Raw genomic sequence first — 14,966 nt, forward strand, 5'->3', positions numbered from 1 at the left:
AGTCAGGTCCAGCTCTCTCAGACTAGAGGAGGTGGAGCTGAGAACTGAGGCCAGAGCTTTACAGCATCTCTCTGACAGATCACAGCCATTCAGCCTAAACACACAATAGACAAAAAACATAAAGAACTGTGATTAAGGGCGCACTCACACTAGGCCATCTGTACCATGCCCAAGTCTGTTTCACACCTGTACCGTGCTCAAGTCTAGATCGTTTGGCTAGTGTGAGCACGCCAACCGTACTCAAGTCCACTTCAATTCTGTGGCATGAGCACACTTGGGAGAGGTGTGCTCAGGAGTTGTTCAAACTTGAATTTTCCGTTCACGGGGCCGAGCAGCGTTTTCTCGTCTGCCTCCATCGGGTCAAAGGGGACTATAGAAGCGCGATAAATTTGCGTAAATTTTTTAATTTATGTGATTAATTAATCAAATTGAACGCGTAAATTTGACAGCCCTAGTTTAAATATAATTTAGCTGGGCGATCTCTAGAGAGAATAAAGTACTGTCTCTTCCCTCTCTCTCCTTTTTCCCGCTCACTCGTGACCTCTAACCCTTCCCCCAGAAGACCCTGAAGTCTATTTATCAACGCATCCTGTTGGTTAAACCCAACGGGCCAATTGCCCTGTCAGTTGGCATTGCTGCGCTTTAAAACCGTACTCCTTAAAACAGAGGTTTTGGAGTTTAACACGCAGCTGCGCACGAGGTTGAACTTGATTGCTGTGTAACGACTCGTACAGGATCAGCTGATTCCTAGCTGACTCGGTTTAAACTGCTTGGAAACCGGAAGTACTCTGATTTTCTAGTATACCCCAGCAGATGCAGTCTTAACTTAATGGTGGATGCATTTTGTGCTATAATTACCAACAAAAACTTGATTGGAATGTAAAGTGAACTTTAACATAATAAAACTATAATAAATAAAAACGCTAATAATGTTGACATATTCTGAAATTGTCTAGGCTACTTTTTGTGGAAATCTGAGTCTGGAATCTGCCCTCACCTACGTCAATCAATTACTTGTCATTGGCTGTTTGGGATAATCTGTCGAACACATTCAACTGTAGATTTCCAAGCAGAAGACCGAGCAGCCCGGCACATTTAAAAAATCTATGGAAGCGCTTGAAAGTAGAAGCGCGTAAAGCTCTTGCTGAGCAGCGCGACCAATACCCCGTATTGTACTGAAGGCCTATCTGGTATAATAAGTGTAAATGTATCATACCTATTAATAATAATTCATAAAACTAATTCTGGGTGTGTGTCGGTTATGATGGAGCCTTGTTTCATCGTGCAAACTGGTTTAGTCTCCTCTAAAACCACGTCAGTTTTGAGATTAGACTAACACAAACAAAATACGCCCTCTAGTGTCTGATGTGAATTTCTCTGAAGACACAGCAATGGAGATCAAGGTAAAACGCAGCTGCAAGTTAAACCACAAGTACATGTTACATGTACAAAAAAAAGCATGTTATTATAATTTGAATATTCTACTATGAGGTATATTGGGTTGTTTGTATTATAATAAATGATATTAGCGAACCTACAGAGATGTTTTATATATCATTATGACGTTTATATTCTAGCATTATGTATATTGTGTTGTGTGTATTGTAATACATGTTATTAGTGAACCTACAGAGATGTTTTGGAGGCTTTGACCACTGGCAGCAGCCTCAGAAGACCCTCCTCTGAAGCAGAGTATTTCTTCAGGTCAAACACGTCCAGCTCCTCTTCTGATGTCAGTAGGATGAAGGCCAGAGCTGACCACTGTGCAGGAGAGACAGATTCTTCGGAGAGTCTTCCTGATGTCAGGGACTGTTGGATCTCCTCCACTAGAGAACGGTCGTTTAGCTCATTCAGACAGTGGAACAGATTGATTCTTTTCTCTGTGGAGAGATTTCCACTTATCTTCTTCTTAATGTAAGAGCCGATTGTCTTACTGGTCTTTGAGCTACTTCCTGTCTTTCCCAGCAGATCTTTTAGAACATTCTGATTGGTCTCCAGAGAGAGGCCCAGGAGGAAGCGGAGGAACAAGTCCAGGCGTCCGTCCTCACTCTTTAAGGCCTTGTCCACAGCACTCTGGTAGAGTTTGTCAATTCCTTTGTTTTTAGGTAAAATAGACCTAAAGAATTGTGGTTGTCCTGAGAGCAGATTGACCCCAGTGTCAATGAATGACATAAAGACATAAAGGGCAGCCAGGAACTCCTGGATGCTCAGATGGACAAAGCAGAACACCCTGGCCCGGCACAGCCCACCCTCCTCTTTAAAGGTCTGGGTGAACACTCCTGAGTACACTGCGGCTGCTTTAATATCGATGTCACACTCTGCCAGGTCTTCCTCAGAGAAGATCAGGTTGCCTTTCTCCAGCTGATTAAAAGCCAGTTTTCCCAGAGAAAAAATGATCTTCCTGCTCTGTGAACTCCAGTTTGGATCTGTTTCATCCTTCGAATGATACTTGTCCCCTTGCATGGACTGAACCATGAGGAACATGCTGTACATCTGAGTCATAGTCTGGGGCATCTCTTCTTTTTTTTTAAGGGGGTCCTTGTGTTCTTTGAAGAAGTTGTCCAGAACTTCAACAGTGATCCAACAGAAGACTGGGATGTGACACATGATGTGGAGGCTTCGTGATTTCTTGATGTGGGCGATGATTGCGTTGGCCTGTGCCTCGTTTCTGAAACTCTTCCTGAAGTACACCTCCTTCTGTTGGTCGGTGAACCCCCTCACCTCTCTCACCATGTCAACACACTCAGCAGGGATCCGAATGGCTGCCGCAGGGCGTGTGGTTATCCAGATGCAAGCAGAGGGAAGCAGGTTGCCCCTGATGAGGTTTGTCAGCAGCACGTCCACCGAGGTGACCTCTGTGACATCAGTCAAGATCGGGTTTTTCTCGAAGTCCAGAGGAAGTCGACACTCATCCAGACCATCAAAGATGAAGACAACCTGGAACAGGTCATATCTACAGATTCCTGCTTCTTTGGTCTCATTAAAGAAGCGATGAAGAAGTCCCACCAAGCTAAACTCTGTTTTTAGTAAATGCAGCTCTCTGAAAGGGATGTAAAACATGAAGTTTATTTCCTGATTGGCCTTGCCGTCAGCCCAGTCCAGAGTGAACTTGTGTGTTAAGATGGTTTTACCAATGCCTGCCACTCCAGTTGTCATAATTGTTCTGATTTGTTGATCTCGTCCAGGTAACGGGTTAAAGATGTTCTCACATCTGATTTGTGTTTCCTCCTTGGCTTGTTTCCTGGACGCTGTTTCAATCAGTCTGACCTCATTTTCCTTGTTGACCTCTCCACTGCCTCTCTCTGTGATGAAGATCTCTGTGTAGAAGTCATTCAGAGGTGTTGATTTTCCTGGTTTAGCGATTCCCTCACACACATTCCTGAACTTGTTCTGCAAATTAAACTTCATTTTAAGTTGGCACTGGACCGCAGCAGATCCTAAATGAGAAAAAAACAGAAGACATCAGTGGTTCCCAAACTTTTTTTCAGGGGACCCCCTTTTGGACTTGAGACTGTTTTCGCGACCCCCCGCCCCGCGCGACAGCACCCCCCCCCCCAACTTAGTGCATTAATGTTACTATGCATAATAATAATGTTCAAAATCATTATTATTATTGTTATTATTATTATTATCATTATTATTATGCAGTAGTAATCATCACCATTATTATTATTGTTATTTTTAATAATGTTATTATTACTATGTAATATAAATCTTCAGAGACAGCCATGTAAATATGCAAATATAGCCTTTTGGCTTAAGTTTCATTATAAAACAATAAAAAAATTATTCATGACAGTCAATGATAAACAGTACCCCCACAACCCATCCCAGAACATATAATATTTTTCACCTTGTAGCAATATATGTATATATCAGTATATTAAAAAAATCAATAAAAAAAAAATCAATACCTCCTCCCTGGCCCACCCCAAAACCATTAATAGTAAAGCATCAACAATTGGTCAGTAACAATATAACAATACTAACCCAATCCCCACCCCGAAAAGTTGTTTTTTTCAGTGACTTGGGTGTGCTTGCCTTTCTGCACAAAGTTTTTGAAATCTTGGTGACAGCTTTGAGATTGCCACGTTCGATGGCGGGACAAACCGACAAATATGGAATCAAAGGGTGGGGTTACAGGGGGTTCTTTTCAAAGGTGGATTTCTCTCTGCAAAGTGGCTGTGCATTAAAAGCCTATTCTGACGCCAGTATTTTGATATAATGTTTCATATAATTATTCGTATATTTTTTTTATTTTATTTTATTTTATTTTTATTTTTTAATATGCAAACTGGCCCATCTCTCCGCGACCCCCCTGACGGTGCTCCGCGACCCCCCGGGGGGTCGCGACCCCCAGTTTGGGAACCACTGAGTTAGTGGATGGTGATCAGTAGAAACAGAGGAAACAGGTCAATATTTCCTTTAAATTATAAACTTCATGATATATAGTGGCTTCATTACTTGTGTTCGGAGAAGTTGGTCTTGACTGCATGTTACAGATTCACTAATCTTCAAGACTATTTTCTTATTTCCACAGCAATATGATTGGTCTAATGATAGCAATACTGATAGTGAATCAGTGGAAAGTGACTTACTATGCTGATATAACAAGATAGTGCTGCATCTCTTCCACTGAGTTATTCTGCTGTTGTATGCTGTACAATGTCTAAAGGTTTTCATTGCATCCTTTTTTTTAATTAATTTTTAGTAGCAATGAATCCCCTGTAAGTCGATTTTGGTGAAAAAATGCTGCTGCTCCTGTTTCACGCTGTTCTAGTATCTGGATCAAACCATTTAACCTGATGCCCCTGATATAACCCTACATATCTGGATCAAACCATTTAACCTGATACCCCACACTAACCCTAAATATCTGGATCAAACCATTAAACCTGATACCTCCACTATAACCCTAGATATCTGGATCTAACCATTTAACCTGATACCCAACACTATCCCTACACATGTGGATCGAACCGTTTAACCAGATACCCCCACTTTAACCCTGCATATCTGGATCAAACCATTTAAAGCTGATTTCCCCCCGCAGCAAACTCTCGCCACTAAACTTGCGCCCTGAGAGGCATGTCTGTCGAAAAGCAGAGGCGTGTTCTGGCGCAAATGATACATGGTGCCATCTTACAGATCCATAAAGCAGTTGCGCAACTGACTGAAAAAATCCTGGTTTAAGTACCATAGCGGATAGCGCAGTTGGTGTTGCTATTTTGACGTGCCTTAGGTTGGAGGTAGGTTGGAACTGTAACATAAGCTTACACACACACATAGGCTATACACAGCACAAACATGCAGACGATTAGCCTAATTTAGATTTTACGATGTCAAAGATTGTTCATATGTGTGAAACTGCATAGAAATAGCAAGTCGATAGTGGAAAAGAAAATCTATAGGGTCGGCATGAATGAATACTGTAGTAGGCTATGCCATGCATTAAAATAATAATTACAATTCAAGCTGCAAGCAACATTTTATCGGTGCGAAGCCTAAAGCCGACCAATAAGACCCTGTCAGACCATGAAGACCCTAATAGACCATTAAGACCCTGACGCAGACCATGACAATTTTGACCTGTTCTGTTTGTGTAAGGTTGACAACGCTGGAATAGCATCAGCTTGGATCTGTTTATGGGCGAACAAAATTCCATGACCGTACGTCGAAAGGCTGAGTTATGATTCTTTAATTGATCGCTTTAGCGCCCCCTATAGCCCTATTTTGTTGAACTTTAGCCTGGTTAACCGTGACCTATGCTTCTTTAAATACACCAAGTTTGGTGACGATGATTGACTCAAATAAACCCCGCCTTTAGTCACCTATCATTGATTGGGCTGATTTTGACACGAGGGCCGTTTCTCAATTCGCGTACTTGTGCGTGCTCGTGGACTCGTGAAACGTCATCAGTCGTTGCCCGAGCACTGTTCCAATTCGAAGCACGCATCAAGCGAGTACTGTCGTAAAACCCGGAAGTGTTCTTGATGCGTGCTCGATCTCGCCGTTTCATCGAGCCTGCATCGGAGGTGGCTCGTGTGTGCTTGCAATCGCTATAAATCCCAGGATGCATTTCGCACTCGCAGCAGTACGATGGCGGACAATATGGAGAAGACGCACAACTGTAGCTTAAGTTACTGTTAACTTATATATATATTTATATAATATATAATAATAATAATATATAAATATATATATATGAAGTTGTGTGTGTATAGCTTATACACATGACAGGACACGCATATCTTTTCAATTTTTATTCATTCAGAATATTTACATACTATTTGAAAATAAAAGAGGCTGGGATTTTGTTTTGATATCATTTGTTTATATTGTTCAGTAGTATATGCCTAAATGAGGCAGTAGTACAGTTAACGGACGAGCAGAGGTGGTGACGTCATCGAGTCCGCTGCTGTTCCAATTGCAGGTACGTACTCGCGTGCTCGCAAGTCTGTGCTTGAAGTACGGACTTGCCAAGTACGTGCTTGCAAGTCATCGAGTCCGTAGTACGCGTGCTAGGAATTGAGAAACGGCCGAGGAGATAAAATGTTGTGGCATCCCGCCACTTAAACCTCGGCCCGGGCGGGTCCGAGGTGGGGTGATTGATGGCGTATACCGCCGCCACCCACTGAGTGGCGACGAAGAGCATCACTCTCTCCCCAATCAGCGAGATTGGGGGGACACCTGGCCGGAGGCAGAGAAAGCAGAGGAGCCATTTTAAAAGGAGCAGGAGGACTGATATTTGGGCTGACCAGGAACGGGAGCGAGGAAGAAGGAATTGCTCGGGTCTGCGAGCGGCTAGAGGCCCACGGAGGCCCTAGAGACCGCGAGTATCATGTATTGTCTCAGATGTATGCAATAAATGCTGAGTGCGGCTTAAACCCTCACTACCAAGCGTGATTTGTACGTGGAACCCGGCAACATCGAGGATCGGGTTACCACAATGTCTACAGGATTTCATGACTGTAGAAGAAAAAGGTCAGATGATATGTCCGTCCAAATTCTACATTTTCATTTAATTGATATAGCTCCCCCTATCGCCCGATCTGGGTACAATTTGGAGAGTTTGCATTTTCAATTGTTTTACCGCTCCCAATAGCCCGACATGGATACAATTTGGAGGGGTTCATCTTGACCCATGTGCCTTTGACTACACCAAGGTTGATGAGCATTGGTTTAAGTTAACCTTGCCTTTTGGCGTTAATTTTGGATGATTTCCAGCCTCTGGCGGCAATGTTGTTTTGTCTATCAACTTCAATTTACTCAAGCAGTTGGAACTTTGTTCCCCAACAGCCGCTAAGTTGGTCCCGCTGAAATCAGACATTCCTTCTATGAACTGTGGTGATTTGATTCACAGGCCACGCCCATTTCAATGCCACGCCCTAATTGAAAATATGTTGACTCTGGTTCAGAATTTGATTCTGAAGAACTTTTTTATTGAACTCAAGATAGTAGGAGTCCATTTTGATGTAGATATAAGCATTTAAGTCTCTACACGTTTTAAACCACACCCTTTTTAGAAGTCAATGGCTCCTGGGCGCTTTAGTTTTTTTATAGTACAGACTTCGCTTAATGGCAGATTGAAGACATTGGTCCATAGATGATAGGTGCTAAAGGATTTTCTTCTAAGTGAAAAACCTACGATACTTTAGTCATAGGTTCTTGAGGCATATTTGTTCACCATGAGCATATGCATGTGTTAACAAAGTATCATGACTCTAAGTCAAAGCGGTTATTAGATATGTTTGTTCAAAGTTTGCATTTTTTAACTGTTGCTATAGCGCCACCTTTGGGCTAATCAGTGTAATATTTATTCTTTCCCTCATCAGACAGATCCCGCCCTGCAGAGCGGGTTTTATACAAAGACAAAGACCATCCACACACATGCAGGTCAAGTTCCACCTTCTGAAGATGTACCTTTCACCAAAAATAAAGATTTAGTTTTACCCCTTTAGAAATTGGTGTGAGGGGTTAAGGTGAGGGTTACCAAACTATTAAAGGGATCCTGTGAAACTAGCAGTAACACCATTGAGCCAAGGAATACAGCAGCACTTAGTAAAACCCCTACCTCTCAAAAAAAGTAAGTCGTATTCCACACAAATGCAATCCCGAGTGGATGATAATGAATCTCTGGATCCCAGTGGATTAAAGGACAAAGAAACCCCCCTCTTGTTAAAACAAAGCTGGCAGAGACTGTTTCTTTAAAAAGTAGAATCATGGTAACAACTCACCAACACCAGCAGGAGAAGAGGTCAGACCTAGCTTGATGCAAAAGTGTTGGTCCCTCTTCTTCATACTATCGATCATCATCTGAATTGCTCCCTCCCCTTTAGCGTTCACCATGTCGATCAGACGACGTGCTTGGTCTGCTTTGGTCCTCTCGGCCATCACAGAGTCCATTTCCTCAGTACTGAACACTTTATGATGATAAAGGTCATCCAGGAGACCTTTGATAACTGGGTCTGAAACTCCCTTCACAAATTCAGAACGGATCCTTCGAAGCTCCTCTGGAAGAGAAATCAAAAGGCAATATGAAATGACAATGAGCAAACACAATTCATTAAACTCATCTTTATTGGGGTAAAGATAAAACCGTTTGTTGCACCAACTTGCTTACTCACAACATAAAAAATGTCCTTAGAACGAACAACCGTGATAGTTCATTTAAATCGTGTTTCTATTTCAGATCAATAATTAAACTTGTGGTCACGTGACTACGAGGCGTGGCACGGTAACTTCCTCTGCAAGTGATGGACCTTGACACCTTTATTTTTGCTCTAAATATTTGTAAACACACTTCAAAGTAACGGAAAAGGTTCCTAAGATAAGGACGCGTTAATGTCAGGTGTTGGAAATCGCAAAGAGAGTAGGCAAACTGTAAAGCAGCGTGATACCAGTTGGCGAGCTACCAAACAAATCATGGCAGACAAAGACACACCAGGCTGGGCTGTCCACCTGATCACGGAGGTCACTGGCATTAGAGAATCGTTTAAACAAAGTTTTGATGAACTGAACGAATAGATCAACGGACTGAAAAAAGAAACACGGGCCACCTTAAGCAGAGTAATTAACGCGGAGAAGCGCATCAGCGCAGTAGAGGATCAGATGGCCGGAGAGAACACAACTTTAAACGACATGACAAAAGAAATTGATTTATTGAAAAACAAATTAACCACAATCGAAGCTCACAGTAAAAGAAACAACATAGTGTTGGTTGGCTTCGGGAGGGGTTGGAAGCTGGCGATCCAGACAAGATGGTCGAGGGCATTCTGAGATATATTTTGGACTTAAAAGTTGATGACAGGGTCCCAGAAGTTGAAAGACTAAGGCGGATGCTTAGGTGGAATGACAGACAGGCTATTCTGAAAGCTGCAGGATAGAAGAAGGAGCTGAGCTGGAGAGGAAGACGCATCCAAGCATTTCAGGATATACTTGTGGCATCAAGAAGCAGCGAGACATTTTTGAAACTGCAGGGAATGGACCTACGATATGGCCTGTTGTATCCTGCAAGGCTGATTGTGACCATCGAAGGGAATAAGCACATCTACGATAGCCCCACAGACGCAGCCAACGACCTGAGGAACAGGCTTCCTACTATTTTTCGTTAATGTCCGCTGTGAGATGAGTTATGATTACATCAGCAAAATGTAGGCTCACCTTTGAATACCTTTCAACAGCCATTCTGTTAATACCATTGACTTTTTGTCTTTTCTAAAGCGATTAAATTGCTGTGGTTAGACCATGAGCGTGCGTCATGAGAATTTCTCTCCGTAATGATGGCAGAGACGCACCCTTATTGAATTTTTATTTAGAGCGATTATCATTATCATCATTACAATCTATTGTAAGGTGGGGGTCTGATCACTGCAGCAAGGTCAGCTGTGCCTTAATATTATTAGATTTTTGTTATGTGTGTACCTGCCTTTTAGCAATCTCTTTGTATGTTAGTTGCTTATCCCCCACCCATGTGCGTGCAGACCCTTCATAATTCCAGAGCAATCTTTTGTTAATTCTTGTCTGCTCCTGTCAGCTATTTAATGGGTAAAGTTTTTCAATGTAGAAGAGGACATTATGACCCCTATTGAACTACTGAGTTGGAATGTAAAAGGGATTTCCAATAAAACAAAGAGATATAAAATAATAACACATTTGAAATCCCTGGAAAGTGATGTGGCAATCTTACAGGAGACACATTATAAGAATGCAGAAGCTGGAGGCCTGTATATGGAGGTAGATTTGTGTCTTTATTATGCAATCAAAAATAATAGGTTTGAGAGCAAAACTTTCCACACTGCAATCAAAAAATAGGTTTGAGAGCAAAACTTTCCACACTGCAATCAAAAAATAGATTTGAGAGCAAAACTATCGACACTGCAATCAAAAAATGTTTTATTGCACGATAAATTAATGTGATAAAAAAAATATTAATGGGAATCCAAAAGTTTTGTTTGCGAATCCAAAAGTTTTGTTTGCGAATCAAAAAGCTTTGTTTGCGAATCCTAAAGTTTTGCTTGCGAATCCAAAAGCTTTGCTTGCTGTTGAGCTGAATCTCGTGGGCGGGACCTACGCCGAAAGATGTAAGACACGTCTCTATTGGCCAGTCTCGATAGGAGTGACAGCTTGGCCACATCCACAGTTAGTAACGAGAGAGGGAGTTCTATTTCATGTAGGCTACGCCGTCTAGGCTTCGTCTTATGGGCTTGTCCCGTGCGCGCCCTGAAAATCCCGTAGGCCTCCCTGTCAGCCGACAAGGAGACCATGGCAGAGGAGAGCAGGGCGATGTTGTTGACCGCCGCCGCGGATTGAGAGGCACAAACGAACACCCTGTCCGTCAGGCCGACAATCTGCTTCTGGAGGCGGTCGGGGGGCAGCGGCTTTTCGGATGTTGCCAAGCTGTCACTCCGATCGAGACTGGCCAATAGAGACGTGTCTTACATCTTTCGGCGTAGGTCCCGCCCACGAGATTCAGCTCAACAGCAAACAAAGCTTTTGGATTCGCAAGCAAAACTTTAGGATTGGAAGAAACATTAACACTCCCATAGAGGACATATTTGATTTAAATGGCCCTCTTCTCCTTAAAACAATTAGGGAGGACAGTAAGAGATGGACAGTTCTTTCCATTTAATTATGGGGCAGACCAGAAGTGCTGAAAATGAATATTTTACCAAGATTATTTCTTATATCAGCAATTCCTCTCAAAATCCCTCTTTACTGGTTCAAAGAAATGAATAAATTATTCTCAGATTTCTTGTGGAGCAATAAAAAAAAACAAGAATCAGCTACAAAAGACTATCCAGATCGAGGGAAAGAGGTGGATTGGGAGTCGCAGATGTTTATTCTTATTATCTTGCTTATAATGCTAGGTTTCCTTTGTTGTGGGCCTATACAGGCCAGAGTGAGTTAGGAATGGGTTGAGGAAACAATTTTAACCCACCAAGACAAATCTTTCTCCCTCACCGCTTTATGGTATCACCCCAAAACCAATTTGAAAATAGTCAATCCTCTTATTAAATTGTCCTGTGAGGTAAAACAAATAATACATAAGCGTCTCCCTTTCAATGGAGTATACTTACCTTCATGCCCTATTTGGAGTAACACCTATTAAAAGCGGTTGGAAAATATTAACAAACAAATCATGGAAACATAGAGGTATAAATCAAGTGGGTCAGATAGTTGTAGATGGTTATATGGTACCCTTTAATGTCTTTAAAGCACAATATGATTTAAAAGATGTCGACTTTTTTGCATACATACAATTAAAATAAATTTTGGGGTTGCTCATTTTAAAAGAACGCATAGTACAGGATTTGGATCTGGACAAAACTGAGGGAGATCGCATCAGGGAGGAGAACAGCATCAAGATTATACGAGTTGTGGACCACTGCATCCTTTGACAGCCTATCCTCTATTCAACACAAATGGGTGCAGGACTTGGGCATACCGCTGAGTAGGGGAGAGCCGAGTCGATTGAAACACGGGACGATTGAAACACAGCGATTACCTTGAAAACCACGCAAGGCTTTCACGTCAAATTTCTTCACTACGTTCAGCATGCAAGACTGACCAACCCCAGGAAATTTTGTGTAATGACGTCCAATCGTTATCCCCCAAACCTGTTTCCGAGAGCGCAAAATAAATCCTTCCTGCGGTAGTTTTTTTGTAATAAATAGTTGTGTTTTTTGTTTCGTGCCATAATAATATGACTATACAACAGATGAATTAGTACTTAAACCTGTGTTAAAGTGTGCAATGTCAGAGTTTTGAAGTTTAGAGGTAAAAAAGGTTTAAGTGTCAGTAGTCGCTGTCGGGACAATTGAAACACTTGTTTCAAACGCAACAGTCATGTTATCCGGTTGACGTGGTACTTTTTGTTTAAAATAAATAAAAGGATATTCAACTGTGTATCCCTAAACATGACTTAGGACAGGGAAATAAGTAAATTTAATGCAAAATTAGTCGTCCAAAAGAAGAAAGGTGAGTATTAATCGAAATGTGCATCTTGACAATTACGCACAATTACGCACGGGCCAAAAATATATTTTAACCTATTCATATTATGCGGAATTATGTGAAATTTTAGCAATGACGAGTACACTACTATGTTGTCCGGTATATAGCAAAAAAACAAGAGTAAGTTCAATAGTTTATTTTTAAAATATGCTGTTTCATTCGTCACGCATGTTTTGTTTCAAACGTCCCAACTAGGCGGGGCATTTGAAACAGATGTCAACTTACTTTTTAAGTTAAAAAACAGCTCGATCATCCAACATATGTATTGAATTACACTTGTAACTAAGATAACACACATGTGAGTTGTTGATCACATGTTGAAATTCTTTGTATACGTAACATCATCTTTGAAAAAGACGTTTAACTGAAAAGTGTTTCAATGGACTCGGCTCTCCCCTGATGCAGAGTGGGATACAATTACCAAAAACACAACAGCCTTATCCAAATGTGTAAGATATACAATTCTTCAAATAAAAATCTTGCACAGGGCATATCTAACACCAAGCAGATTAAAGAAAATGGACAAGTCCCTCTCCCATTTTTGTTGGCATGGTTGTGGAGAGGCAGGAACATTGATACATCTAATTTAGAATTGCCCCTCAGTAAAGAGCTTTTGGAAAGATGTGATCTTTAACTTTCCTTATATTCTGAAAGTGAAAATATCACTCTGCCCACTAATTTGCCATTTAGGCAGTAGGAGTAGAAAATATCTGGTCTAGTCTTACGCAACACATTATAGCTTTAGCCTTTTTGTCGGTTAAACAAATCATTATGATGAATTGGAAAGTACAAAAACCAAATTGCTTCAACACTGACAATTGGTGAATAGACTTTATGGATCTCCTGACAATGGAACGTGCAACCGCGCTCCTCAAGGATCTTGACCATGGCGATGAAGGTCCATGTGTTTTAATAAGACTTTATAAGACTGTATTTGAGAAACTGGGAATTTAAATGAATTTATTGAATATTATAGATCTGCCCTCCCCCCTGTGTTGTAGTGTGTATTGTTTTGTAATTTCCTGTGAGTTTTGTCATCTTGTGATGTATGTATCTGAGGTTTGTGATTGTTTTGTTTGATTAAGAAAATAATAAAAAATAGGAAACAAAAAAAAAAGATCAATGCCAAAAACCCATGCCTATCATACAGCCAAAATGTAACAGTTTGTCCAATGTGCATTAACATAAACACAGGATACCGTCCATAGTTTATAGTAACGTGGCTTTGCGCCGATTCCGTATGTTTTCGAATATACTTTGGTTTTCCCTCACTCTTCTTAGAGGCCAACGCCAGATTTATAATAGGTTAGAATATTTTCTTTAACATTACAACTGAATACATTACAAAAAGTCCCTATTCTATGACGTGTGTTTCATGCGTGCAGATTAACCATCATCAACAATCTAGTGTAGACAGGGCTCCCAACTGCGACCAAAATTTGAGAGTATGTGACTTAATTTTACAGCTGGTAGCACATGTGAGACCATTAAATTTGCACTTTTTTATTCTTTTGTTTGTACACGTTAGACAGGGAAGGGGCGCCTCAACGAATCATATAAAGTAATAATATTAATAATAATAATAATATTTAGCAGGCCAATGAGTGTGAGAAGGATAGGGAGGGTCCTGGCCAAGGGATTAAATATCGAGCGAGCGTAAACGTCTCTGTGAGAAGGAGAACGATTTCACAAACCTGCTACATGTGTTTTGAACAATTCGCAAACTATTGACTCGTCCTTCCGATCTGCGGTAGGGCTTTGACTTCGAACTTCGTGATTCGAATATAATTCGAATATCAAAAAAAATAAAAATAATTCGAACGAATATTAGGCAGCCCTTAATATTCGAACCTGTTATGGGCAGGCCAAGAGGGAGAGACGTCGGAGAACCCATGCAGTCTATTCATAATATTGTAATGACCACGGAAGAGGCAGTGAATGAAGTATTGATTAGACAGCGATTTATTAGAAACATAATAAACAGTTGGAACACGCAAGACCGGTAACCATAGCAACGCCGGTAAACAAACCTCGCAAAGCCCAATCAAGGGCTGAATCCGAATACTCATACTTATAGTATGCATTTTGTAGTACGCCACAAATATAGCGCGTCCGAATGCTCAGTGTGCATTGTGTAGCACGGAAAACGTTTCCGAATGCGTACTACCGCCACAGTATACAACGGTAGGTCACTACGTTACCAGACTACGGGTGTGGTAACGAACGAAGAAGAGATGGCTGACCCGACACTACCAACAGCGGCTTAGAAAGACGTCATAGAAAGCGGCGAAAAAAAGAGACATTAAAAAGAGTAAAAAAGTAAAGTAATTAAGTAAAAATACATTTTTAATTTAATAGCAACGATGACAAGATGGAAAACAGGTAACTTATCAAGGTAATTTTGCCGGCATCTGAGGGGAGACACGTCATCTCCAAACATCCGGTGGAGT

The 14,966-nt window shown here is 41.2% G+C and overlaps 1 protein-coding gene across 1 annotated transcript; it reads right to left on the bottom strand.

The window, feature by feature from the left end:
- Positions 1–251: 251 nt before the first annotated feature.
- LOC115538232 (NLR family CARD domain-containing protein 3-like) lies at positions 252–8,406 on the bottom strand. Its single transcript, XM_030349888.1, has 3 exons — positions 8,238–8,406; positions 1,654–3,437; positions 252–257 (listed from the first exon to the last, which is right to left on the bottom strand). Exons 1-3 carry the CDS (start codon positions 8,404–8,406, stop codon positions 252–254), a joined length of 1,959 nt encoding a protein of 652 aa, XP_030205748.1.
- Between the last annotated feature and the right edge of the window lie 6,560 nt (positions 8,407–14,966).

This window comes from Gadus morhua, unplaced genomic scaffold, assembly GCF_902167405.1.
Source record: "Gadus morhua unplaced genomic scaffold, gadMor3.0, whole genome shotgun sequence".
NCBI lineage: Eukaryota > Metazoa > Chordata > Actinopteri > Gadiformes > Gadidae > Gadus > Gadus morhua.